Source organism: Harmonia axyridis, chromosome 5 (genome assembly GCF_914767665.1).
Source record: "Harmonia axyridis chromosome 5, icHarAxyr1.1, whole genome shotgun sequence".
Taxonomy (NCBI): Eukaryota; Metazoa; Arthropoda; class Insecta; order Coleoptera; family Coccinellidae; genus Harmonia; species Harmonia axyridis.
This window is the reverse complement of record NC_059505.1, coordinates 28,924,847-28,950,870: the sequence shown is the minus strand read 5'-3', so window position 1 is coordinate 28,950,870 and position 26,024 is coordinate 28,924,847. Positions and strand designations below refer to the sequence as shown.

General features: G+C 34.8%; 1 protein-coding gene across 7 annotated transcripts; it reads left to right on the top strand.

Annotated features, from left to right (window-relative positions):
* Positions 1-191: 191 nt before the first annotated feature.
* On the top strand, positions 192-25,650 carry LOC123681002 (UDP-glycosyltransferase UGT4-like). Of its 7 annotated transcripts, none has more exons than XM_045619161.1 (4): positions 192-1,054; positions 20,637-20,862; positions 23,785-24,004; positions 25,337-25,650. In XM_045619161.1, exons 1-4 carry the CDS (start codon positions 242-244, stop codon positions 25,623-25,625), a joined length of 1,548 nt encoding a protein of 515 aa, XP_045475117.1. In that variant the 5' UTR covers positions 192-241; the 3' UTR covers positions 25,626-25,650. The 7 variants fall into 7 exon arrangements, with proteins under 7 accessions (XP_045475117.1, XP_045475118.1, XP_045475115.1 ...); XM_045619162.1 differs by lacking the exon at positions 192-1,054 and adding an exon at positions 3,540-4,398; XM_045619159.1 differs by lacking the exon at positions 192-1,054 and adding an exon at positions 5,757-6,626.
* Positions 25,651-26,024: the final 374 nt, after the last annotated feature.

Here is a 26,024-nt window from a genome sequence, read left to right as displayed (position 1 = left end):
AAATCACAGGAATGGTCTAAATCTCATGAATCATCGCAGTAAGATACCAATCTAAACACCCAATTCTCAACTACGCTAATGATAATACTAATACAAACATCCAGGAACCTCCATATCATACCCGTCTACCTTAATAGTGGGGCAAATCTAAACACATAGTAAGATACGAATTCAACATCTGAATTCGTATGAATGGATTCAGTCTTGAAAATACGATTGTAAAAATCAGTTTGTATCCGTAATGAAATTAATTTTATTTGTGCTAATATATTTCGGAGCCAGTGAACTAGGAAAATGTGCGGATATTTTGGCTGTTATACCCACTCCATTTTATAGCCACCAAGCGACCTTCAGGCCTCTATGGAGAGCATTGGCAAAGAGAGGCCACAAGATCACTCTCATCACCACAGACCCGATGGAAAGCAATGAAAACATTACTCAAATAAATTACAATGGTTCATATGCAATATTGAAGAACAATATAGAAGGTTCCCTCAAGAATAACGACAATATAATTACCATGATAGGAGAGTTTCTTAAAGTGATTGACGAATTTATGCGATATCAATTCACACATCCGGGCCTGGTGGAACTTATGAACAGCAAGAAAAAATTCGATCTTATGCTGGTGGAGCTTATAATGCCAGGTTGGCCACAACTCAGCGTCAAATTCAACTGCCCTTTCATCGGTTTGAGCACCATGGATGGTCATCAGCTCATGCACGGTTCAGTGGGCAACGCTATACATCCTGTAATTTACCCTTACGCGGATTTAGGAATTGGTGAAAACCCCTCCCTCAAAGACCAACTCATAAGTACTTCTTATACTGTGATAAACGAGGTTGTACTCAACAATGTGATGAGTTACGTCAGCAATAAATACACTAGAACTTATATCGACGAAGACCTTCCGGATATTCGAGATGTCAACAAAAATGTTAGTATGATCTTCGTCAATTCCAATCCTGTATTTTTTCCACCAAGACCCATTACACCGGTTACTATCAACTTGGGAGGAGGACTGCATTTGAAAGAGCCGGTAAAGTTAAATGAGGTAAGGAAATAATTTTAAAGGGCTATTATAATTACAGATGTTTGAACTTAACATATTGAAATGTTGTTTAAATTATGTATAATTTCTTCCCTTACCATTGTTAGCAATTTTCTTGCATTAGGCGAAGGCTTCATAGCACTAGGTTTTTGATGTACCTTTGTTTTTTCTGTTTCCACACGTATTACTTTCAATGCAATACAGGGTGTTTGTAAATATATGCGGAGGACTTAAGGGCATGATTCCTCGATGAAAATTAGCAGGGGTAGTTCATATAAAATTTTTTCGAAATTGGCCCCCTTCAAGATTATGAATTCCCGGCTCGGCTTGATTTTCAAGCTACTTGGCTCGAGCTTGACTTGATTCCAAGTAAAGCTCAAGTCAAGAAGTAGTTTTTCAATCTCAAGTCAAGTCAAATATTCATTTATCTAGTAGGTACTTGAATCATATCAAGCTTATTGATTTATATCAGTTTTATTGTGTAAAAGAACCAACGTATCAATTTTTTTGGAATAGAAACATAAATAAAATCACTATAAATCATAACAAAATAAAAAATAATAAAAGAATGAAGTTTCTTAATATTGAAAATACCAAAATCTACCAATAGATCTCATGGAAATGTAAGAAAACTAATAATAAAGTTAAAAGTAACATTGGCTTCAGTCTCTCGGCTCTCGAGGAATCCCTTTATTTAGTATGTGCGCACACGAGATTGCAGAAATATATGCCGTGACGCGTGCATATCGATCTCAAGTAATATCAAGTAGCTTGATATCAAGTCAAGCAATAAATATCTAAAATCAAGAAGTATGTAACTTCTCACGAGTCAAGTGGTTGGTTAAAATTGGCTTGATGAATCCCTATTCAAGATACAGCTTTCAAAAGTCGTTGAAGAATTGTCGGTTTTTTTCTTTTTACAGGTTCTAAAAAAACCCTGAGTCATAAAATGAAGCACTAAGTAGATGTTAACATCTTTTTTTTTATGCCACAACTTCATTATTAGTTGTTGAAAATAACAACAAAATCTTCGTAATGTATTTCATTCTATGGAACATTTTTATTCCATGAAATGGTATGGAAACTGGTTAGCACCGTTTTTTAGTTTTGATTCATTCCGAGAAAAGTATCGACAGTATCGGAATTTTGCCAAAGATTTTTTCCCAAAATTAAATTGGAAACCATAAAAGAATTTTATTTTCCGAAAATCTTTCCCACGAAACCAATGATTGCAGAAAAACCATAAGGTTATGATATCTACTTTGGGCTTCATATTATGAAGTTTTATGGCTCAGTGTTTTTTAGTACCCGTAGAAAGAATCAAAAACCGACTTTCAAAAGCTGTATCTTCAAGGGGGGTCGGTTTTGAAAAATATTTATATGAACTACCCCTGTTAATTTTGATCGATAAATCATATCATGAAGTCCTCCGCATTTATTTACAGACACCCTGTATAATAAGGTTTTAAATTTCGCGATAGGATCAAAGTATATTTTTTTCTAATTTTGGTGCCCTTGAACTGAATTTATTTCGTCACTCCTAACACTTATAAATGAACATACAAAAATATATGTACATACTAATCGGCTTCCATAATCCGGTTTAAAAAAAATGAGACAAGCACTGACGTTAAGTCGGGAGCTCTTGAGCGCTCACTCATTCATGGGCCAATTGCGCGCTTGGAGACATGGAACGCAATTGGCGAATGAAAGATGTGGGCACAAAAGCTTCCCGCTTCAAGTCAGTATCTTTCTCTTTTTTTTCTTATATTATGATTGAATATTCTAATTTTTCAATTCGGATGGCGTGGTCAAAAGGATATTTTGGGTCTACAGACTATAAACTTCAAGCTTCAAAAAGCTTTTTTTCGAATTGAGATACGACCTTTGTTATCTAAAATACAGCCATTTGAAAAACCGCTAAAAATTTCGAATTTTATTTTGATCCTTTAATTTATTCCCCTAGTGAAGGTATTATTGAGAAAGCTCCGTAGGGAGTTGGACAACTAACTCCGTCGTTGACGAAGTATAGTTATTTGTCCAACTCCCTACGAAGTATTCTTAATAATATTCAGAATATTTGTCTTAAATTTATATCTGTAGAATACCTATATATTTTAATAACAATAATAATTTGAACACATGCAGTACAAATATTCATCAATGAAATTAAATTCTAAACAATCTCATTCATAAAAGACATTGAATGGAAGATGTTTTTATGAATAACCAGAAAGCATGTACCTACTAGAAGCAAAATAAATCAATAGAGAAAATAACCGAAGATCTCCAGGATCAATGGCAAACCAGATAAATGATCGAAATCTCATGAGTCATTGCAGGTAAATACCAATCTGAACCCTCAATTCGCAACTACGCTAATGATGATACTTATAAAAACATCCAATGACTTCCATATAATACCAGAGTACCTAAATAGTGGGGCGAATCTGAACACATAGATACCAATTCGACATCTAGATTTCTTTAAATGGAATCAGTCTTGAAAATACGATTGTAAAACTCAGTTTGTTTCCGAAATGAAATTAATATTATTTGTGCTCATATTTTTCGGAGCCAGTGAACTAGGAAAATGTGCGGATATTTTGGCTGTTATACCCACTCCATTTTACAGCCACCAAGCTACCTACAGGCCTATATGGAGAGAACTGGCAAAGAGAGGCCACAAGATTACTCTTATCACCACAGACCCGATGGAAAGCAATGAAAATATTACTCAAATAAATTACAACGGTTCTTATGCAATATTGAAGAAAAATATGGAATATGGAAATAACAACAACATAATTACCATTATAAGGGATTATTTGAAAGTGATTGACGAATTTATGAGATATCAATTCACCCATCCGGACCTGGTGGAACTTATGAAAAACAAGAAAAAATTCGATGTTATGCTGGTGGAGCTTATAATGCCAGGTTGGCCACAACTCAGCGTCAAATTCAACTGCCCTTTCATCGGTTTGAGCACCATGGATGGCCATCAGTTCATGCACGGTTCAGTAGGCAACGCCATACATCCTGCAATTTACCCTTACGCTGATTTAGGGATAGGTGAAAACCCCTCCCTCAAAGACAGAGTCATAAGTACTTCTTATACTGTGATGAATGAGGTTGTACTCAGCAATGTGATGAGTTACGTCAGCAATAAATACACTAGAACTTATATCGACGAAGACCTTCCGGATATTCGAGATGTCAACAGAAATGTTAGTATGATCTTCGTCAATTCCAATCCTATATTTTTTCCACCGAGACCCATTACGCCGGTTACCATCAACTTGGGAGGTGGACTGCATTTGAAAGAGCCGGTGAAGTTGAATGAGGTAAGGAAATAATTTTCATTATTTCGAAAGGAGGTGTATTGAGTAATGAAATCCAAAGATCAATGCAAAACTCTTCATTTCATCAATCCTAGATAGAGGTATTTTCTTCAGACCCTCGATATCCACAATTGTAATAACAATGTTTACATTAACAGATTACATCGGATTTGACTCTATTTACTCGTTTGTTACCTATTTGATTGAAGGAAAAGATAACAGGAGTGTCGCGCATTTCTGTGATCTTTCTTAGAAAGATTGACGATCTGACACCATTTTTTATAAGCTATTAGTAAAGATTTTGAAGTTTTAAGATGTTCGGATCATTCGTTTGCTGTTAGATCGGAATAATTGTGATAATTTTTGCAATATTAGAAGTTTATTGAACATTTATGACAGAGAATATTATTGTACCTTTTCACATTAAATAATTTCTTGGACGAAATATTTTTTTGAATAACAACTCACTTCTCGGTAAGCCTCAATGGCAGTGTTGTTCGTTGTTTTAATTAATAATTGTTTTGAACAAATAACAGATTCCTGAAGATGGTGGTTATAATAGCCAAAAGCTACGATTCATGAAATTGAGTTTTTCTCCAACCATCAAAAAATGTTGACATTTTTATACCATTCTCAGGTGCAAAAGCAATCGATTCCCTTATCGTACAAATATTTGCTCGTTGCTTAGCAACACTTTTAATCCTAGGATTAAAAACGCTACTTTTAATCCTAGGACTAAAAATAATTGCATTTGAGCTCTCTAATTGAAATTTGAAGAAAAAACCTTGTCTCTTACAAACTTAGTAAACCAAACTAATTGCTATCGCTGTTATAATTAATAGGTGTTCAAATTTATTACCAAATTATTGACGATTTTTGAATAAAACTAAATTTATTTCAATTTTGACTTGGTTGGAGAAAAAATAGTATATCATACGGACTAAAAGTGCCCATTTTTACTCGCAATTTTGCATTCGCTCGGCTGCGCTGCGCTCCGCCTCGCAACTGCAAATATTGCTCGTAAAAAAAATATGCACTTTCAATCCTCATAATATAATATACTATTCTTATTGATCTTTGGATTCCATTACTTGATACTTACCTCATTTTATATAGTTTTTGGGGCGATATTGAAGATATTATTATTGATTGTTTCATAGTTGAAGAATATTGGGTAATCTTTCGAGTGTTACAAAAATAGATCATTCGGCATAGATAATACACAGCTGAAATGTACTAGTCATTTTATGTTCTCCATTACTTATATCTGCCACATGACAATGAACAATTATCATTTTCGTATCATAGATAATACTCGAGACTTTTTTGAAGCGGAAAATTTGAAGGATTAACGCATACATCTATTGAATGTACATCTTCGAGTAGAAACAAGAAAAAGTCCTCAACAAATCATAATGCGAATATTACTTTACATCATTCTTTTTGTCAGTGTTAGTGAATTCGCGAGATGTGCAAATATTTTAGCAGTGATACCATCACCATTTTTCAGTCATCAAGCAACGTTCAGGCCATTATGGCTCAAATTAGCGGAAAAAGGCCACAAAATAACTCTTATCACAACAGATCTGATGAATCCAAACGAAAACATCACCCAAATAGATTACCATGATGCTTATGAAGTTTTCGAGAAGAACAGCTTCAACAACTTACTCAAGAAAGGCTTGAATATAGTCGAAGTTTTTTTGGCCTTCAAGGATTTGATGAGATCCAACATGGACTACCAGTTCACTCATCCTGGACTCCTAGAACTGCTGAGAAATAACAAAACTTTCGATCTTATGCTGGTAGAGTTAGCCCAGCCAGGTTGGCCAATTCTGAGTTATAAATTCAAATGCCCCTACATTGGTTTGTCTTCTATGGATACTTACGCCAATGTCCATGCTGCAGTTGGTAACGCCATGCATCCTATCCTTTATCCTATGGCAGATGCTGGATTTAAAGAAAAAATGAATCTGAAAGACAGAATTCTGAGTATGATTTTGATGATCGTAGGTGAAACGATATTCCGCTTCATTTTCATTCCTTTTACCGATGATTACTTGAAGATGTTAATCGATAATGAGTTACCTACCTCTAGAGAGGCGTGGAGCAACATGAGTATGCTATTTGTTAATGCGAATCCAGTATTCTTTCCTGCAAGGCCTGTGACACCTGTCACCGTCAATTTAGGAGGGGGTTTACATTTAACTCAACCTCGAGAGTTACCAAAGGTGAGATCTGTTCAAAAATGTATCGTTTTTGCGAGTTCATACTCCGAACAAAACACTGTATTATTTTGTCACGTATTTTTCAAGTTTTGAGCTGGATATGGTCTTAAATGATAAACTTACTGATGACTAACGAGTGAGTCCTATTAAACTTGAAATTTTCAGGTTTCTGATCTTTAAGGTCACGCTAAATTCTAATTGGCAAAATCAAACTTGAAGTTTCATAAATTTAATATAGCAGTTCTATATTTTTTCTGATCATTTGAAACAAACGGATAACAGTTTGAAGTCACCGGAACCAGAGAAAATTCAAGAATTATATCAGAAAACTAGACGGTTCTGTTCAGAGTATACATTCAGTTGTCAGTTCAATATTTCAATAAAACTGGATTGAAAAATATCAGAATTAAATAATAGAATAGTAAATAAGGTTTTGGAAATTTCAGAAGCCATCGAATCAGTGATAACGGAATCTTCAACATCCAAGATTATAATATTTGAAAAAATTTGTTGATTATCACCTAGATAAAAAGTTTCGGTTGAAATATTCTTCAAATATGATAAATGCCAAATGACTCTGATAAAAATTTTCTTCTTTTAGTACTTTGTCTATCCTCGTTTCCCCTCTATTTTGCTTTAATGAAGTACAAACTTCGATGTGAGTTTTCCATTCCCCTAATTTTGCCGGTGTCTATACTTTGTAAAAGACATATAACATAATGATATAATAAGGATAATATAAACATAATAAGGATGTATAAACACAACACCACGCAATGAGTTCAATAAAAAGCACAACATTTTCATACAAAAAAAATTAAAATAAATCAGTTTAACAACAAAAAACAACAAAAAATACAAAATGAAAAGCTTTCGACTACATTAACTCTTCTTCTTTCTCCAACTCGAATCTACGCCCATGGAAAATAGATCTTTTAAAGTAGATGTATCTTTGATAATGATCTCACTTGAGATTGATTGTGTATGAGCTCCCAATAATAGATGATAACTAAATCGAACGTTAGTGAAATATGTCACGAATCATGAAAATCCTACTGTTGTTCACCTTTTTCTTTGGTGCCAGTGAATATGTGAGATGTGCGGAAATTTTTGCTGTGATACCATCTCCTTTCTATAGCCACCAAGCTACCTTCAGACCATTATGGAGGGAACTGGCCAGAAGAGGTCACAAGATCACTCTAGTTACTACGGACTTGATGGAAGATAATGAAAACATCACTCAGATAGATTACCATGGGGCTTACGAGGTTTTTGCAAGGAACAACGTGATGACAGTACTCAAATCTGAGTTGAACATCTTCAAAGTGATGAGTAAAATGTTGGATGCTGTAGAGGATTTGATAAGATTTCAGTTTACACATCCGGAATTGGTTAAATTATTAGAGAGTAATAGGACCTTTGATGTGATGATGATAGAGTTCACTCAACCTGGGTGGCCACTTCTTAGTGTCAAATTCAAGTGTCCTTTCGTTGGTTTGAGCACAATGGATGCACATCCAGGTGTACATGCTGCAGTTGGTAATGCTGCACATCCAGCAATGTACCCATACGTAGATTTTGGATTCGGTGAAAAGCTGACTCTTAAAGAAAGAATCTTCAGTGCAGGTCTGACTGTATTGGGTATGACCTGGAGCAACTTGATTTTTAGGCCTATGGGTAACAGATATGTCAGGAAGTATTTGGGCGAGGGTATGCCTGACATAACTGGAATACATAAGAACGCCAGTCTGATGTTTGTCAATGCTAATCCGATTTTTTTCTCACCCAGACCATCAACGCCTATTACCATTAATTTAGGAGGGGGACTTCATTTAACGCATCCTAAGGAACTACCAAAGGTTTGTTTTCTTTCAGATATTCAGAGTTCAAAGTTCCTGTTCTGATCATGTCAAAAATCAATGAAATTTGATTACTTCTAATGATTAATCTATTACTCATATTATCTCGGTCGAGCTTATGTGATATTGTGATATGGACCTACTTATCTCAACAGAAACTAAGATTGCTATTTTTTCATTCATTGAATGAAAATCATTCAGATATGCAAATTTTCCTCCCAACTAACTGAGTGATTTACCATTAAAAAAAATAAAAGTTTGAACTTTGAAGAATTCGAATCTTTATTTGGGCAAGAATTTAAAGAATTAATTACTTCTGAACTATAAAGGCTAGGTCTTTGTGGTAAAAAAGATTATATTCAGTATCTTTATAGGAACACTATGTTTTACATGATTTATTTTCTGTTTCCTTAATGTTTTGGTTTTTGAATAATTAATTCTATTCTCAAACTAGTTGAATCAATGTATAGCAACCGATATTCGGACCAAATTTCATCTAAATAAATACAATAGTTTCCGAGAAGACCTCTAGTCGGCGGACAGACGGTTTTTTTTAATTCGATACCTCTATTTGGATTCTACACATTCCATGGTAACAATTTTTTTCATCGAACGATTTCAAAATTTATTATTCAAAGATTCATTAAATGATTTTATATATCCATTTTTCACCAATAGAAAGTGAAAAAACAACATTTGCAACTAAACTACCTGAATTGAAATGATCTATTGTAAAATCTAATATACAGGTTGGTCCAGATTTCAGTGCAATAACTTTGGAGTCGAAAAGAACAATTTTATTCATGAAAAAGTTCATATAAACATATATCAGCTTCGTTTTCGAGATACAGGGTGTTGAAATTTCAAAAAATTCAGTTTTTCACATATAACTCTAGTATTATTACATTCATTGTTTTAATTTTTAGGTATTGAAGTCTAGGTAATGTACCTAGAATGTTTCGAATTAGGTAAGCATCTCCTGTAAAATTTTCCAGTAGCAGAGATATTGGGGTGCAATGATCCTTTTCCTATTGAACTATCTTTTTTTCGTCAAAATAATTTTATTTCTGAGATCAACAGAGCTTCACTGAAAAAGAGGTTTCTTGAATTTTGTTCATAGAATGTCCCATTTTCGACATAATCAAAGCAACCACCACTCACGAAAATCTACAGAAATTAATTTTCCAATTTACAATTAGTGGTGAATGAAACTACAAAAATTTATGTAGTGTATTGAAACGATATCAGATGACATTTAATTGGACATTTCAAAAAGAACATTTGTCAGGCACTCAAACAATAATATTTTTGTGAATATTTTTGTGTGTTTATATGTCTGATGAATGTTCTTTCTGAAATGTTCAATCAAATGTTATCTGAAAGCGTTATAATACACTATGTCCATTTTGTTACTTTCATTTATCACTAATGGAAAAATTAAAAGAATTAATTTTAGTAGTAAAGCTCTGTTGATTTAAGCAATTAAATAATTTTTTCAAAAAACGAATCATTTACCCCTATATCTACGCCACTGGATAAGTTTGACAGGGGAAACTTACTCAATTCGAAATATTACATTATCAAGACTTAAATACCTAAAAATTATAACAATCAATTTGATTCAAACTTCAAACACCCTGCATTTCCAAAACGACGCTTGTTAGTTGTTTTTTTTCATGGGAAGAGTTATTCTATCCGACCTCATACTTATTATACTAAAATCTGGACCACCCTGTATATAACCGGTTATAATATGTATTGAATCTCATAATGAAAAGACAGCTATACATAAGCATATCGAAACACATACCTAATCAAATTCTCTCTTCCTTGAGAAAATTCCAAAGATAAAATTTGAATCCTGATCCTAAAGTAGTGATCTCTGATCACTACACTGTTTCCATTGCCTCATCAGAACCTTCAGCGAAGAACTTTTTTTTCAATTCGATTTTATTCGTCAATAAAGTCATCTTTTAAAGTGATCTTTATCACTTTAATCTTCCCCAAACAATCCTCAAACTGTTCAATACCTTTTTGGTAGAAAGGTTCGTCTTTGCTTTAGGATTAGCATTCAACGTTATCTTTTTCCAACTCACAACTACGCTCATGGAAGAAGTCCTAACTTTGTGATAATGATGTCTCACTGGAGAATCTTGAGATTACACGAAGTGGGGCAATTTAATAGCATCTAGAAGTAGTTTATTAAAACTAACAGTCGTAAAGACACGAATGAATAATGAAAATAATTCTGTTGTTATGTGTTCTCTTCGGTGCCAGTGAATATGTGAGATGTGCGAACATTTTTGCTGTGATACCATCTCCTTTTTATAGCCATCAAGCGACATTCAGACCATTATGGAGGGAATTGGCTAGGAAAGGTCATAAAATCACTCTCATCACTACTGACTTGATGGAAGAAAACGAAAACATCACTCAGATCGATTACCATGGAACTTACGAAGTTTTCGAACGCAACGACGTGATAGGATGGTTAAAACCAGGATCAAATATATTCACAATAATGAATAAATTATTGGTTATGATAGAAGACCTCACAAGATATCAATTCACTCATCCGAGATTGGTAGAAATTTTAAAAAACAATAGGACATACGATTTGATGATGGTGGAATTCCCTTTACCTATGTGGCCACTTCTCAGTGTTAAATTCGATTGTCCATTTATTGGTTTGAGTACCATGGATGCTCTTCCAGGTATACACGCTGCCGTTGGAAATGCAGCACATCCAGTATTGTACCCATACATTGATTTTGGATATGGTGAGAAGCTAAACCTGAAAGAAAGAATCGTCAGTACATTTGTCACTATAATTAGTATGGTCTGGACCAACTTAATTTTTTCGCCTGTTGTTAACAGATATGCCGAGAGGTATCTAGGCGAAGGTTTGCCTGATTCAATTCGAATCTATAGGAATACTAGTTTGTTGTTCGTGAATGCGAATCCAATTTTTTTTCCACCGAGACCGTCAACGCCTGTAACCATTAATTTGGGAGGGGGTCTACATTTGACACAACCTAAGGATTTACCAAAGGTTAGAACTTCTTTTGAAAATTTTGTGTTCTTATAGCTATTCAATATTTTTTTTATTTTTTTTTTGACGCTCCTAGGCAAATTAAACCATGTAATAATGACGGATAAATGATGCGGTTGATATTGCTATTAGGTTCCTTCCGTATAACGGAATATTTGCAGTTGAATAAAAACATCATATAAATATTTCACTGATTGGTTTGGACCAGAGCTGATTCAATTCAAATTCTGAATATAATTTTATTATTCATCAAATTAATAAAAAAAGGTTAGAACTTACCAGAAAATTCAGCAGTAAAACCGGTTTAAGTTCACTTATTTCAGTATTAAACCCTTTTGGAATTCTCAAAGACATTTTAGAATGTCTAGAATTCAAAATAGAATAAAATTAACAATTATTATTATATTAACCGAAGTCATGGATTTAGATTCAGAAATCAAGGAATCCAAAAATGAAATTTCATTTCTTGGAAATTATTCATTATCTGGTAAAGTATTTATAAATACTATAAACAAAGAAATATTCAACTATACAGTGCAAATTGCAGTATTTTTTGATTTATCATGTTCGATAATGAACCTTACGAATCGTTCTAGGGAAAAAATTCAAGCTGAAATTTTTCAGTTCACGTTTTGGAATGTGTGGAATCCAAAATCCATATGAAAAATAATCTTCCTACCGCCATGCGGTTTGGTAGCAAAATCAATTGCTATACCGCGTTGTTCTGGTTCGAAAATACCATCAATACATTTTTGTAGCAATTAAAAATGCCAAAATAAAAAAAAATCATTTCTTGAAAACGAATGCGGATGATCTTGATTCAATTTTGTTTTTGAATTCAACAAATTTTTTTAATGATTATACAAATATAATATGTACATATTATACAATTAATTAATAAACCATGGTATACAATTTGCAGTATTTTCATCTGGAGGCTAACAACTCTGTTTACATAAATTTCTTACTATATTAAGTACTACTAGCAGACGTCAAATTTCTATGATTGATTTCAATTATAAAATGTGTCGCGAAGTACAAGTTAGCAGAGCACTTGATTTTTTATTCTCCTTATCCATTCTTCTTGATAATGCCTATTGAACAATTTCATTATTAATCTGGTTAATATGGTTATCTTAAATTATCTGATAAAATTTTATCCTTATCGATACTGTTGATGTATTCTCTTTCTGTTTCATAATATTGTCTGGACAATAATCTAGATCAAGAAATTTATAACATGAAGTATTGCATTGCGTATTGTCATAAGTTTATATATTCTGCATTTGAAGATTATGTAGTTTCAAAGGAATGATTGCATTTCATTTTCCATGATATTTATCATCGAAATTCGGATATTGTGTTCTAATATATATGTTCGGTATAACCAACGATTTTTTACCAAACTTCATGCAAATAGCTTTTTTATTTATCTCGTCTATTGGATTCTACAAATTCCAAAATTGAAACTTGAAATTTCAGGGGGTGGAGTTTTTTCATCGTATTCAAAGGTTTATTATTTGAATTAATGAACCGAAATGGTTTAGTAAGACGTTATAAACCACACAAATTACTCATTTCTACAACCCGTTATTGTTTTCACATTTCTTCTAAGCAAAGAAACACCTCAAACACGAAATTCCCTTATCTACGCTACTGAACTCTTGAAGAAACTATCCCGAATGCAAAAATTTCAAGACACATGTACGCAAGTGCAATCTTTCGTTTCACATAAACACCACATTCCATCAAAGTCAAACACATGCATTTATTTACAATTCAATGTTCCAAAATGAAGTTGTTACCGGTATTTACCCTCTTGTTTTGTGCTTATGAATTCACCCTCTGTGCCAACATCTTAGCCGTAGCACCAGGCATCGATATTAATTACAAGAAACTGTACTTCCCATTATGGCGAAAGTTAGCGGAAAAAGGTCACAACATAACCCTCATCACCAGCAGCCCTATGGAACCACACAAAAACATAACGCAAATAGACTTCAGCAGATTCAAACTCTTCAACATCCATAGCGATAACAACAGCGTCCATCCCTACAGGAACCCCTCTTACTTAGAAGTGTTGCTCATAACTGTGATGAAGGAGCAATTCAAAGATCCTGCCATTCGGAAATTGCTTAAGGAAGGAAAATTCGACCTGATGTTCTTAGAGTTGGAATTTCCGTATTGGTCAGCTTTGGCAGCGAAATTCAACTGCCCTTTGATCGGTTTAAGTAACAAGGACGCCCCTCCTATTGTGCATTACTATATGGGAAATGCAATGCACCCTGCACTATACCCTTGGGACGATAGACATGTGGAAGAGTTCAATTTGGCTCTAAGGACTAGAAGTACCATTGCAACTATTTTTATCATCGTGCTTACCAGCTATATGTCAGGGGGTACAGGAAGTTATTTGATGAGTAGGTTCGTTCAGGAAGGCTTGCCGGATAGTGTAGATATGTATGGTGCTATGAGTTTGATCTTCATCAATGCGAATCCGATATTTCATCGTCCTAGACCGATCACGCCGACCACACTCAACTTGGGTGGTTTTTTAAGTATTTCGGACGCTCAAGAATTGCCGGAGGTAAGGAAATGATTTTGATGTCTTATTTGGTCTATAATTTTCAATGATAAATCCATTGAAATCTTGCGGGGAATAAATATTTTGACATTCTCCGTTCGGTGTTCCTGTAAAACAAAATGTAGAATTCAAAAAATCAAATGAAAAATCAACAGATTTTCTCGGAAATAGTTTGCATGAAATATGGTATAAAAATCGTTTGTTATACTGCATTGATCCTCCTAGTGGGAATTCTTGAATATCGAAGGAAAAACTAAAACAAGTTTTTGAAGTTTTCAGTACCTATTCACATCTCAAATTAACAACTTTGTGTCTATTCCTTCACAAAAATATATATTTATGATATATTTGGTTTATTTATGTCTTGTAATACAATTCAGAAGTAGATATACAAGTGGTGACTTGGTAAATTCAGTAATTTTGTTGAACTATAAGGCACTGATAAGGAAAAAAATTTTTTATTGAATACAAAAATTCCGTACGTCTATGTTGATTTAGTTATTCAATTTGTTATCCGTTAACTCAATTTGTACAGTTTTAGTTATTTCGAATTTACTTTCGGTTGATTACCTATTAATTTTGGCATTTTTAGAATTGGAATTATATTCCAAGACAAAAATAAAGCTAAAATTATTATTTAATCGCCAAATCTCAACTCGGTCACATAATTATGTTGTGTCGGAAAGATTAGATTATTTTCTAGCTATTGTTCTCGAGTTTTCTATGGTACTAATAATGATGTCACCATTGAATTTTGCACGAAGCTTTGAATGATTACTCTATATGAACTCGCCAAATTTCAACCCAATCACAGAAATAAATGTGTTTCTTTGCCATTATTTTTATTGAATTGGCTATAGCTTTACACATACCTACCTTGAAATTATCATTTAATGAATGAATCTGTCCTACATTTCTATTGAAATTTTTTTCCAATTTTTATAACAGGTTCATACCAATAATAGACATTTTTTTTTATTTCGAAAATGTATCGGTTCTGTGGTCTTGAATTTTTCATGATTCTGATTTCAGTCATTCATTTTTTCCCATCGATCTCGTTATAATGGAACTTGAATGATTTTCTCATCCTTGGAAATTTCAGAGAATTCTCTTATAACTTGAGCTTACACGTCAATTGAAAAGTGCCCGGTCTACCATAGTAAAACACAGTTTTTTGGCAAAATTCGATTTTATTATTCAACATAGTTGCCTTCGAGGGCGATACAGCGATTATAGCGATCTTCCAACTTTTCGATACCATTTTTGTAGTACGATTTGTCTTTCGCTTCAAAATAAGCCTCAGTTTTCGATGATTTTTTTTACTGTTGTGTTTATCCTCGCTTTGGATTCGGTTCATCGTGTGCAGTCCGCTCAGCTGTCGATTTGACTCGGGAGTGAAATTATGGAGCCAATCTTCATCCATTGTCACATATCGACGCAAAAATTCAGTTAATTGCACTTAAGCAGCATCAAACACTGCTCAGAATCATTAACACGTTGTTGCTTTTGATCGATTGTGATCTCGCGCGGCACCTATTTTGCACACAGCTTTCTCGTGGACAAATATTCTTGAATGATATTATGTACATGTTCAGATGATATCTTCACAATGTCTGCTATCTCGATCAACTTCACTTTACGGTCATTCAAAATTATTTTGTGAACTTTTTTTATTTTTTCGTCGGTAACAGCCTCTTTCGGGAGTTCACTGCATAAGCCATCTTCGGTGCTCATTTCACCACGTTTAAACTTAGCATACCAATCAATGATGGTTGATTTTCCTGGTGCAGACTTCTGAAACTCTCATCAAGCCAAGATTTTGCTTGTATTTTTTCCCTTCAAAAAGCAATATTTTATCAACAAACGAAATTCTTTTTTTCTATATTTTTCAAATAACAGAAGTAGCTGCACTCACAACGCAACATCTTACAAACTAATGGTCGGACTACTGTCAAATTTTGGCACGTATCGTTTGAAGGTTGGTACCAACTAAAAATCATATGGATTTAATACTAGCACCGCCATCTGTGCAACAGACCGGAGAATTTTTAATTGGCCTTATATCATTTGTCGTCAATGCAAGTCCCTCTAAGCTTTCTATTCTCCGAAAGCGAACAGGTATAATCAAAAATCTGAAACATCATCCTCCAAATTATACACCTGCTCAATATCATTCTTTTCGTTCACGGGTCGAAAAATAAGATAAAACACGAAGTAACCGTCATGGTGACTATTGAAATCACAGCTACAATCTACTATTATTGACTTATCTCGTAAGTGATAATGTGATTAATAGAATAATGATAATCAACCGCAAAATTGAATAATAGTACACAGTTTCGTGCAGATTACTCATTTCGAAAGTAAAAGTTTCTGTGTCAGCATGAGGCTACTCTTCTTTTTATTATCAGTGTTTTGTGGTAGTGAACTTGTAAAATGTGCGGAAATTTTAGTTGCGATCCCCACTCCTTTTTACAGCCATCAGGCTACCTTCAGACCTCTCTGGAGAGAGTTGGCGAAACGCGGTCATAGAATAACTCTCATAACCACAGATCCCATGGAAGAAAACGAGAATATCACACAGATCGACTACAGCTACATCTATGAATACAAAAAGGAATTAGAAAAGGCCTTAACAGGCACCACGAATATTCTAGGCATGATAAAAGGTTTTGCTTCAACAAGTTCAACAGGAGATAAAATAATGACGTATCAGATGACACACCCTGATTTGTTGAAGCTATACAAGGAAAAGAAACATTTCGACCTTTTATTTGTCGAACTCATAATGCCAATTTTTGTATCCCTCAGTCATAAATTCAACTGCCCTTTCATCGGTCTCAACACCATGGATGCACCTGTTGGAGTTCATGCAAGTGTTGGCAATGCTATCAATCCAGCGATGTATCCTTTCGCTGACTTTGGTTTTGGAGACAAACTTTCGTTTGTGGAGAGGGTCAAGTCGGTTGGATTTGTCGTCGCTTATTTTGTTGTCCTGAAACCATTCTTGGGAAGAAAGGTTAATGGGTTATTTAAGGAGTACGTTGGGGATAACGTTCCGGATGTTCAGGAGTTGGAAAGAAACGTCAGTGCCATATTTGTCAATGCAAATCCTTTGTTCTTCCCATCAAGGCCTATAACACCAGTCACTATTAATTTGGGGGGAGGTTTGCATATCAGCGAGCCCAAACCATTGCCAAAGGTAGGAGGTTGGATATAGGGTGATATTGAATAAACGCGACAAACTTACTTACTTACTCTGAATGAAATATTAATTTGCGTATAAATTCTGGAAAGTACTATTTTTTTGAAAGAGCCTTCACTTAATTCTAGAGGACGAGCCGTAGTTGAAGTCTTCGGATCCAAAAAAACTGTTTTTCGAAGTGTTACGTGCTCTATTTTTTTCGGCAACCGTGTAGAATGAACAAAATTTCAAACATTACAATTCTTAGTTGTATTGAAAATTGAAATTTGAACAGAAGATAGTACTAATAGAAATACCAATTCTGATTCGTACATAGACTTACAACTCTGCTTCCGCCATTTTTTTCCGGAACTCGGGGCTTCATTGTAAAAAAACTGGTTATACATTTATGATTCAAAGTATTGTCCATCGCTGGCCACTACTTTCTCCCATCTTTCGGGCATCGTAAGAACCCCGTGTTGAAAAAACTGGTCATCTTTTGAAGCGATCGACGAATCGATCCAATTTTTTACTTTTTCATAAGACCGAAAGTGCTGGTCAGGCCGTGTGCCATTGATCGAAACAAGTGGTAGTCCGAGGGTGCAACGTCTGTCTTGACCTCTTCCGTAACATGGGGTCGAGCACTGTAATGCTGTAAAATTACTTTATCATGTCTCTCGTTGTATTGCGGCCGTTCGTCTTTTAATGATCGGCAACGTCTGGAGAATAAGTCGGGTGGGGTAGGAATTCCTATTTCAACGTTTCCAAGTATATCTTGACTACTTTCTCAACATGGGGTCGAGCATTGTCATGCAGTAAAATCAATTCATCTTCTCTCTCGTTGTATTGCGGCGGTTTGTCTATCAATGCTCGGCACAAACGCATTAATTGCGTTCGATAACGATCACCTGTCATTGTTTCAGTCGGTTTAAAAACTCTTAATACAGTACGCCGAACTGGTCCCACCAAATACTGGGCATAATATTGGAACCGTAAATATTCGGTTTGGTCGTCGAGGTTGAAGCATGGCCGGGATATCCACATAGTTTTCTGCGCTTGAAATTATAGTAATGAATCCATTTTTCGTCTCCAGTCACAATGCGATGCAGAAAAATCTTCCGTCTTTGCCTTGCAAGCAGCTGTTCACAAGCAAACAAACGCTGTTCAACATCTCTCGGGACTCGTACCCAATTTCCTTGTTTCTGAATTATTCCCATGACTTTCAATCGATTTGAAGGTTATATTCATTTATTCGAATATTTTCAAATATCAGTTATATTTTATGTAGTTAATTCCATAGTGTTCTAAATTTTTAAAATACTTTACTTTTGTTTTTATATCCTATAATAAATACTGGTATAGTATATCCAAAGTCACTTGGAGGAAGCCTGAATTTTTCAATTATACAGGGGTTGTCCAAGTTTTCAGAAATCTTTACGGAATTTATGAAAATATTGCTATCAATACTCTCAAATAAACCCCGATATTTAGCTTGGAAACAGGAATGTCCCGATTTAATTGATTTTATTGGATGAACAGTTTTAATATTAGGTTACCTATAAACATTATATTATTATATCTTCGAATATTTATTTTGATTCTGAATACGAAAAATTTAAAATTTATCGAGGAAATACTACAATTTCTGAGTGGAGTAGTTTATGACTTCCAGAAAACTAAAATCGAAATTTGGATAACTAAATTTGACATTGCATGAAATGTCATTAATTATTCGTAATTGAAAATTTTATTGGTTTATGGATTTTCAACCATCTTAACGAAAAATGTATTACAATTCATGAAATTTCAACTTTTTAGTTCCTATTCGTGTTTTCTGGAAGTCATAGACTACTCCATTCAATGAGAAATTGCAGTTTTCATTAGTTGAAGTTTTTCCTCGAAAACTCTTTAAGTATAGTTTTTGCTTGAGACCCCTCTCTTTTTATATCTACGTAAAATTGACTGAATGAATAAAACAACATAGATTTTTCCAAAAAACTCTTCATTAGATATCTATAGGAATCTCTTCAACTTATGAACCGTTGAGCTTATACTCAAGTATTGCCATATTGCTGAAATTATCATCAACCAAGCTATCTGATAATGCAATAATATACTTGGTCTTGGTGTGCCGTTTGAAATAAGTAGGTAGTAATCTGAAATTGTTTAAATTTTCTGCACTAAATTATTATTAGTTTTCCATGAATTTTTGTGTCACAATGATCCTACCAATTCTTGTTGCGTTTAACACGAATCTTGATCAAGTAGTGACTTCAATTCTGTATCTTCGAGAACATTCTCTCTTCCACCGCCATGCTGGTATTCGACGTCAAAATCACGATTTTTGAAGCGTTAAAACCACTCTCGGCACGTCCTTTCAAAAATAGAGGCCTCACCCGCTCAGGTATTTGAGAGCATTCGATGAGCCTCCGCCGCAAATATCTTCATATTATAGCAACAAAATGAAACCTCCTGCAAATGACGAGAATTTGGTTCGTAAGCTGACATGTTCAATCGAGAATAACTTTATGATGCAGACACAAATCGACTAATATTTCGATGGCGTTATGTTTACAAATACCTAAGCTTATTATATGACATCTATGATCTATTCATTTCGACTACCATTTACCGCTACGGCTACAGTCGTGTATTGCAAAACGACGGAAGCAAATTTGTAAACCTAATATTTATATTTAAATTGGAACATTTGCTTATATTAAAGGGATTCAATCTGTTTGAAATGATTTATATATTTGAATGCCTTTAGAACAATGAAGTTTCCGTTACATATTAATTGTTTTCATCTGATAATGTTTTGAAGGTCTTCGCAATTTTAATTCTGCTTCCCTAATTTTCTTCAACTCATAATCAAAATTCTTTCCTTCAAGGAATGCGATAATCTTCAGGAAAATGGCTAGTGCACATTTTTCTGCATAAAAATGGTACTTTTCAACACAGAGTACCTACTTGCTCCACTCAAGCACCTGATCCATGAACTTTAAAGGCTAAAAAATCAAGAAACTTAATTAATATTCAATTTTATTCACCTTAATCACCTGCTACCTGCAAAGCCTTGATGCACTAAATTGATTAGTGGTCATTTCTACTTTACCCTATTAGGAAAATTTCATACAGAAACTTTCATCTTTTGACACTTTAGTACCTACTATTAGCTTCATTGGTGAACTATTATTGAACAAGGACGCAAAGGGCTCCTATATGATCCGATATCAGTGCTTCTCGGAATTTTTTCAATATCTATTTGCAAAGAAATTGAAACACTTTTTGTGTAATAATGAAACTCATTACTCAATATACGCTTTCATTACAGGACTTGCAGAAATACCTAGATGAATCGAAAGATGGTTGTATCTACGTAAGCTTCGGAACAACGGTCAATAGTGCATATCTATCCGCTGAACAAAAAGAAGTACTTACCAGCGTGTTCAAGGATATGGCACCAATGAGAATCCTATGGAAATTCGACGAAGTGGACATAGCAAACAAACCCAAGAATGTCGAAATAAGAACCTGGGTACCACAACAAGACGTGCTCCGTAAGTTTCAATGTTTTCTATCCTGACTTCCCTAGACTATGTTCTGTCTAGGCTTGGTAACTGTGTCATTTTGCCACTTCAGACACAACTATCAAATATACTAACTGACAAAGAAACTGCATGTGCAACAGCACCCCATACCATAACACCTACTGTCCGGTGTGCATGACGCTCAACATCAAACTGAGGTACACGTCTTTTTCCCCGACGTTGTCTTACCCTTCTTTGGCCATCATGTGCACCCAAGAAAAATCGAGATTCATCAGAAAAGACGACCCGATGCCATTCCACATTCCAATCTAGAAATTCTCTGCACCTCTGTAATCGTTGCCAGCGATGCTCAACCGTCAGAGATAACACAAGACGGGATCGATAATGCTGGAACCCTAAAGACCTTATCCGGCGGTAAATCATTCGGACTGTACTGATGAGCTGAGTTACAGGATGGCCTTGTTCTCCTATCCAATCATCAGCCAAAGATCGAGTTGTCACAAGTCGGTCTCTAATGGTCATAAGTCTAAGACGTCGATCTTGAACTTCCTATGTGCCCCTTCGACGTCCTGTGCCCACTCTTCTTCGATTTTGGGCATTATCCAACCACGCTCGACAACATCTGATAACAGTAGTTGGATTTCTGTTGGTACGGTTAGCGATTTCTCGAAATGACAACCTCGTCTCCCTTAGACCAATAAGTCGACCTCTTTCAAATTCGCTTACACGGCGATAAATTCCGCGTACACGTGCTCTAGGTATTTAAACAACAACTAAACATTGACTTCGGATATCCTGGAACAGCTGTTCCAGGATATCCGAAGTCAATGTTTAAATTTGTCAATGTTTTTAAATTTTACAACAAACCAGCTGGTTTGTTGTAAAATTTAAAAACTTACAAAGAACGACTAGATACAATATTTGAGTAACAAATGTTTTCTCCTTCTGAGTGTTACAGTTTCTCTGTCAGTTATTATTATTTGAAATGGGGTCCTTGCAGTGACGGCTCGTCAGGGTCGGCAGGGTCGGCCGGGCCGACCCAAAAATTGTCGGGAAATAGAAAATAATTCTAGATATTCAATTCATTCAAACTCAATCGGGGTTATCGATTTCGATATCCAAATTCCCTCGGTAATGAATATTTCCACTCAGAACAGGAAAATATAACTTATACCGGCCAATATTTTCTTTCGGACCCACCTAATATTCGATTTCCAAAGCATCCAGCGTTGTTATTCCCTTTCATAAATTGTAACAAACCACAATCGTAAATGGTTACTTTTCGTAACATCACCCCAAACAAGTTATTCCAGAATTGTACGTAACACCGTAACATTAGGTCTGAAATGTAACACAAATGTTACAATTATACAATTGCAACTCCTGGAATGTCACTGAAAGCATCTCATCACGTTAGGTCGGCCAAGAGCCGATGGCGGAACCAGCGCTACCGAGAGCGCTACGTAAAGGAAAAGATACTACGACATACGCCCAGAATTCGACCACTCAGTAGAACGGCACAACAACTCGATGTTAGGTCGCTTCCCAATACACAGGGTCGGCTGGCCGGTTATCCTATTGCAGAGCGTCAAGCAGCAACGTTTTTCACTAAATCAAGTAAACGACTAATATTCTAGACGAAATTTGCAAAAAAAGATTACCCTCTAGCTCGGAAACTTGTTGGAATTTCAAATCTCGCGCTGTAAAAACAATATTCGATAAGAGAGAAGAATTAATTGAAGTTTTTGATTATATCAACGACAATTTAGATGAATGGGATGATATTACAATACGTGAAGCTACCGGTCTGAAGAAAATGTTGAATGATTTCGAATTTTTGTTCATTCTCCACTCTTTTAATTTGATTTTTACATACACAGATCCCGTTTTTCTATAATCCAGCATAAGTTATCAGATATAACTTATTGCAACGCCAGAATCACTTCTTTATTATCGTATTCAATGGATTCGGTCCTTACTTGGCGGAAATCCATTATAAATAAAATAAAACGAAGTAATTTCCACTATGTTATTTAATTGTTAGCAACAATTGTTTCGCCACACTGTGGCTTCATCAGGCTACATTTCAGAAATGTAGCCTGATGAAGCCACAGTGTGGCGAAACAATTGTTGCTAACAATTAAATAACATAGTGGAAATTACTTCGTTTTATTTTATTTTCTTTATTATCGACTCTGAAAAAATTTCGCACAGAAGATGAGTATTTCATTCGCTTATATTCAGAAGTAGAAAAACTCCCAGAAGTAATGCCACCGAGTGCTAGACGTCGAAAACGTAAAATAGATTCCGAAATTCAGCTCACGGATAATTCCTCAATGAAACGGCTTTTTTGTGAAATTCTGGATTTGAAATAAGGTTTAAAGACATTTCATCACTTCATTTTTTGGAACTAATGAATTTTAATAAATTTGATATATACGTTCGTAATTTTCCGGAAATACCTTTCAAATCTTTGATCAATAATTACAGAAACTTTTTCGATAAGGATAAACTCAAACGTGAATTACAAATTTTGTACTCGGACAATGCTATCTTCGGCAATTCAAATACGCTGAATGGTATTACGGAATTCATTTTCTCAAATAAATTTGTTTCCGATGTGTGGCCGACCCACATCTCGAGGGCACGAGGTCACTGGGTCCTTGTGGCTCCGTAAACCTTCCGGGAACTGCGACAACTGCTTTGTCAATTAGTATATAAACTTTTAACGAGGCAGTCTCAGCCAATTTTTATGGGACACCCTCTCATGGGGATTGCGGGGTTTCATGGAATCGTCAGCAAGGCAACTCAGTGGTCCCTGCCATATACACCTTCACCTGTGTCCCAAGCGGTGACCAGGCTTGAATTCCAAACTACGGTTTATACTTAAGATATCTCAAAATATTTCACTAATCTAATTCATTTGTACAGGTCATCCGAATGTGAAGGCTTTTATTACTCAGGGAGGCCTGCAGTCTATGGAAGAAGCCATTGATAGCGCAGTTCCAATGCTGGGAATGCCGTTTTATGGAGATCAAAATAATAATGTCAACAAAATGGAAACTAAGAAGTTCGGCTTGAAATTGCTACCGACTGAAATGAATAAAGAATCTTTAAAGGCGGCGTTGAAGGAACTTCTGGAGAATCCAATGTAAGAACCAGAATTACCCAGTCTTTTCGAATTATTTGTCTCAGAAACAAATTGTCAGTTAAGACGTTGCAACGTCTTTCGATGATCTGTATCATTTGAACTACACTAACTATCCATATCTTTCGAGCAATGTTTCCTTTTCTTGGTTTTACTTCCGGGTTTACAGAAAATGAAAAACATTACTTGGCGTTGGATTTGGAATTTAAGTCTTTTTTAGTAAAAGTGTCCTTTGGTCATGCTCATATAGAAACTTCTGTAGAAATAATAATGTATTGTGTGTTGACTTTAGGAACAAATTCGTCCTTCGCTCCTAAAAATCAATTCTTCATCAAGTGCCATCTCCGAAAGGAAGGTTCGTATCGTCATTGCTATCTTTACTTTTATTAGATGCTGCTGCTTTAAAAAGTTGGTTTCACTCTATTAGGTTTCGTAATCATTACATTCTTAAGAAGAAGATAGGTAGAAACCTATCTTCTTTTCAAGGTGTCATCTCCTAACGGAGATCGATTATCATCATGGCAATTTTTATTTTGGACACAGACGCCCTGAATATCTGTGAACACAAACATTTGAACCATTGGCGTGAGTTAAACGGCCATAAATTTCTTCTGCTACCAATTGACCTATTTCCCAAGATTTTTCCCTGCATTTTAAGATGCAAAAACCTGTTCTTCTTTCCTCTATTTATGTGGCCGAAATATTGAAGTTCCTTAACTGTGAAATTAATTCAATTGGTACACTTAAACGGTTCAGCACTTCACTATTGGTCACCCTATCAGTTAATGGAATCTTGAGAATTATCCTGTACATCCAGTACTCAAACGATTCAATCCTTTTAAGATTGTTAAGACTATTCTGGTTTTAATTTCATGATCCTCGCAGATTCATGTTCCGTGGTATCTAAACTTTTATACGCTTTCTACTACTTTGTTATCAACTTCGAGTTTTCGAAACAACCATAAATTTCGTTTTTTCGATGTTCATTTTCAGTCTGTACCTGTTGCTAGCTCTATTCCAGGAATCCCTGAGCACTCGAAGATTTTCTTAGCTATCAGTAATGACCACTATATCATCGGATATTATTGAGTAGTTTTAAAACGATTATAAGACGTCGTCAAGGGTATATTCCCTTATCAATACGTCGTAACTATGGAAAATTCACGGATTTTCTGGGTTCAAACATCAGTTATATGAACAAGCCAATAACTCTAATCCATCTCTTCATTTTTAGTTTGGTTGTTAATTGTCAATTAACAAAAATAAGTAGTACAGAAGTATATTTTCACAATGTTATTCATAACTTCAGAAAATAATCCACCTTTTTTGTTGCAGATACAAAAAGAATATTGACAAATTATCAGCTATCTCTAAAGATCAGCCAATGAAAGGTCTGGAGAAGGCCGTTTGGTGGACGGAATATGTACTGCGTCATGGTACACAGCATTTGAGAAGTCCATCAGCAGATATACCTCTTTATCAGTATTACTTTTTAGATGTTATTGCTGTCGTCTCTGTGTGTGCTTACGTGTTTTACAAACTCATGAAATCTCTTATTTTAACTTTAGTGTTAATTTTACGTAAATTATATAATTTCTTCATCGTTAAGAGGAAAAGAGATTAAATCTGCATCACTGCCCTGTTTTTAATACTTTTGTTTTAATTCCTGATGACTCTCAACAAATATCCTGTTTTGGTAGAACGAAGCAAAATGAAAACAATGAATAGAGCACTTACGTCAAGTTAGAAACGCGTATTCAAATTTCTATCTATATATGTGATTTATTTGTAAATCAAATCAACCTTCAGACCATCATTTAACAACCAAATTCAGCCATCTAAACTTCAAATCTGCAACCAACCACTATATTTTTGCTTGATGATATCTCCTATTTTGAGGATATACTGAATTGAATTGAAAATTCTTGATCTGATTCACATTTCAAAACAAGTACCCCTAAAGCTTCATGATGTCATAATAGAATACAATATTAATCAGTTGATATACTACAAAAATATACAA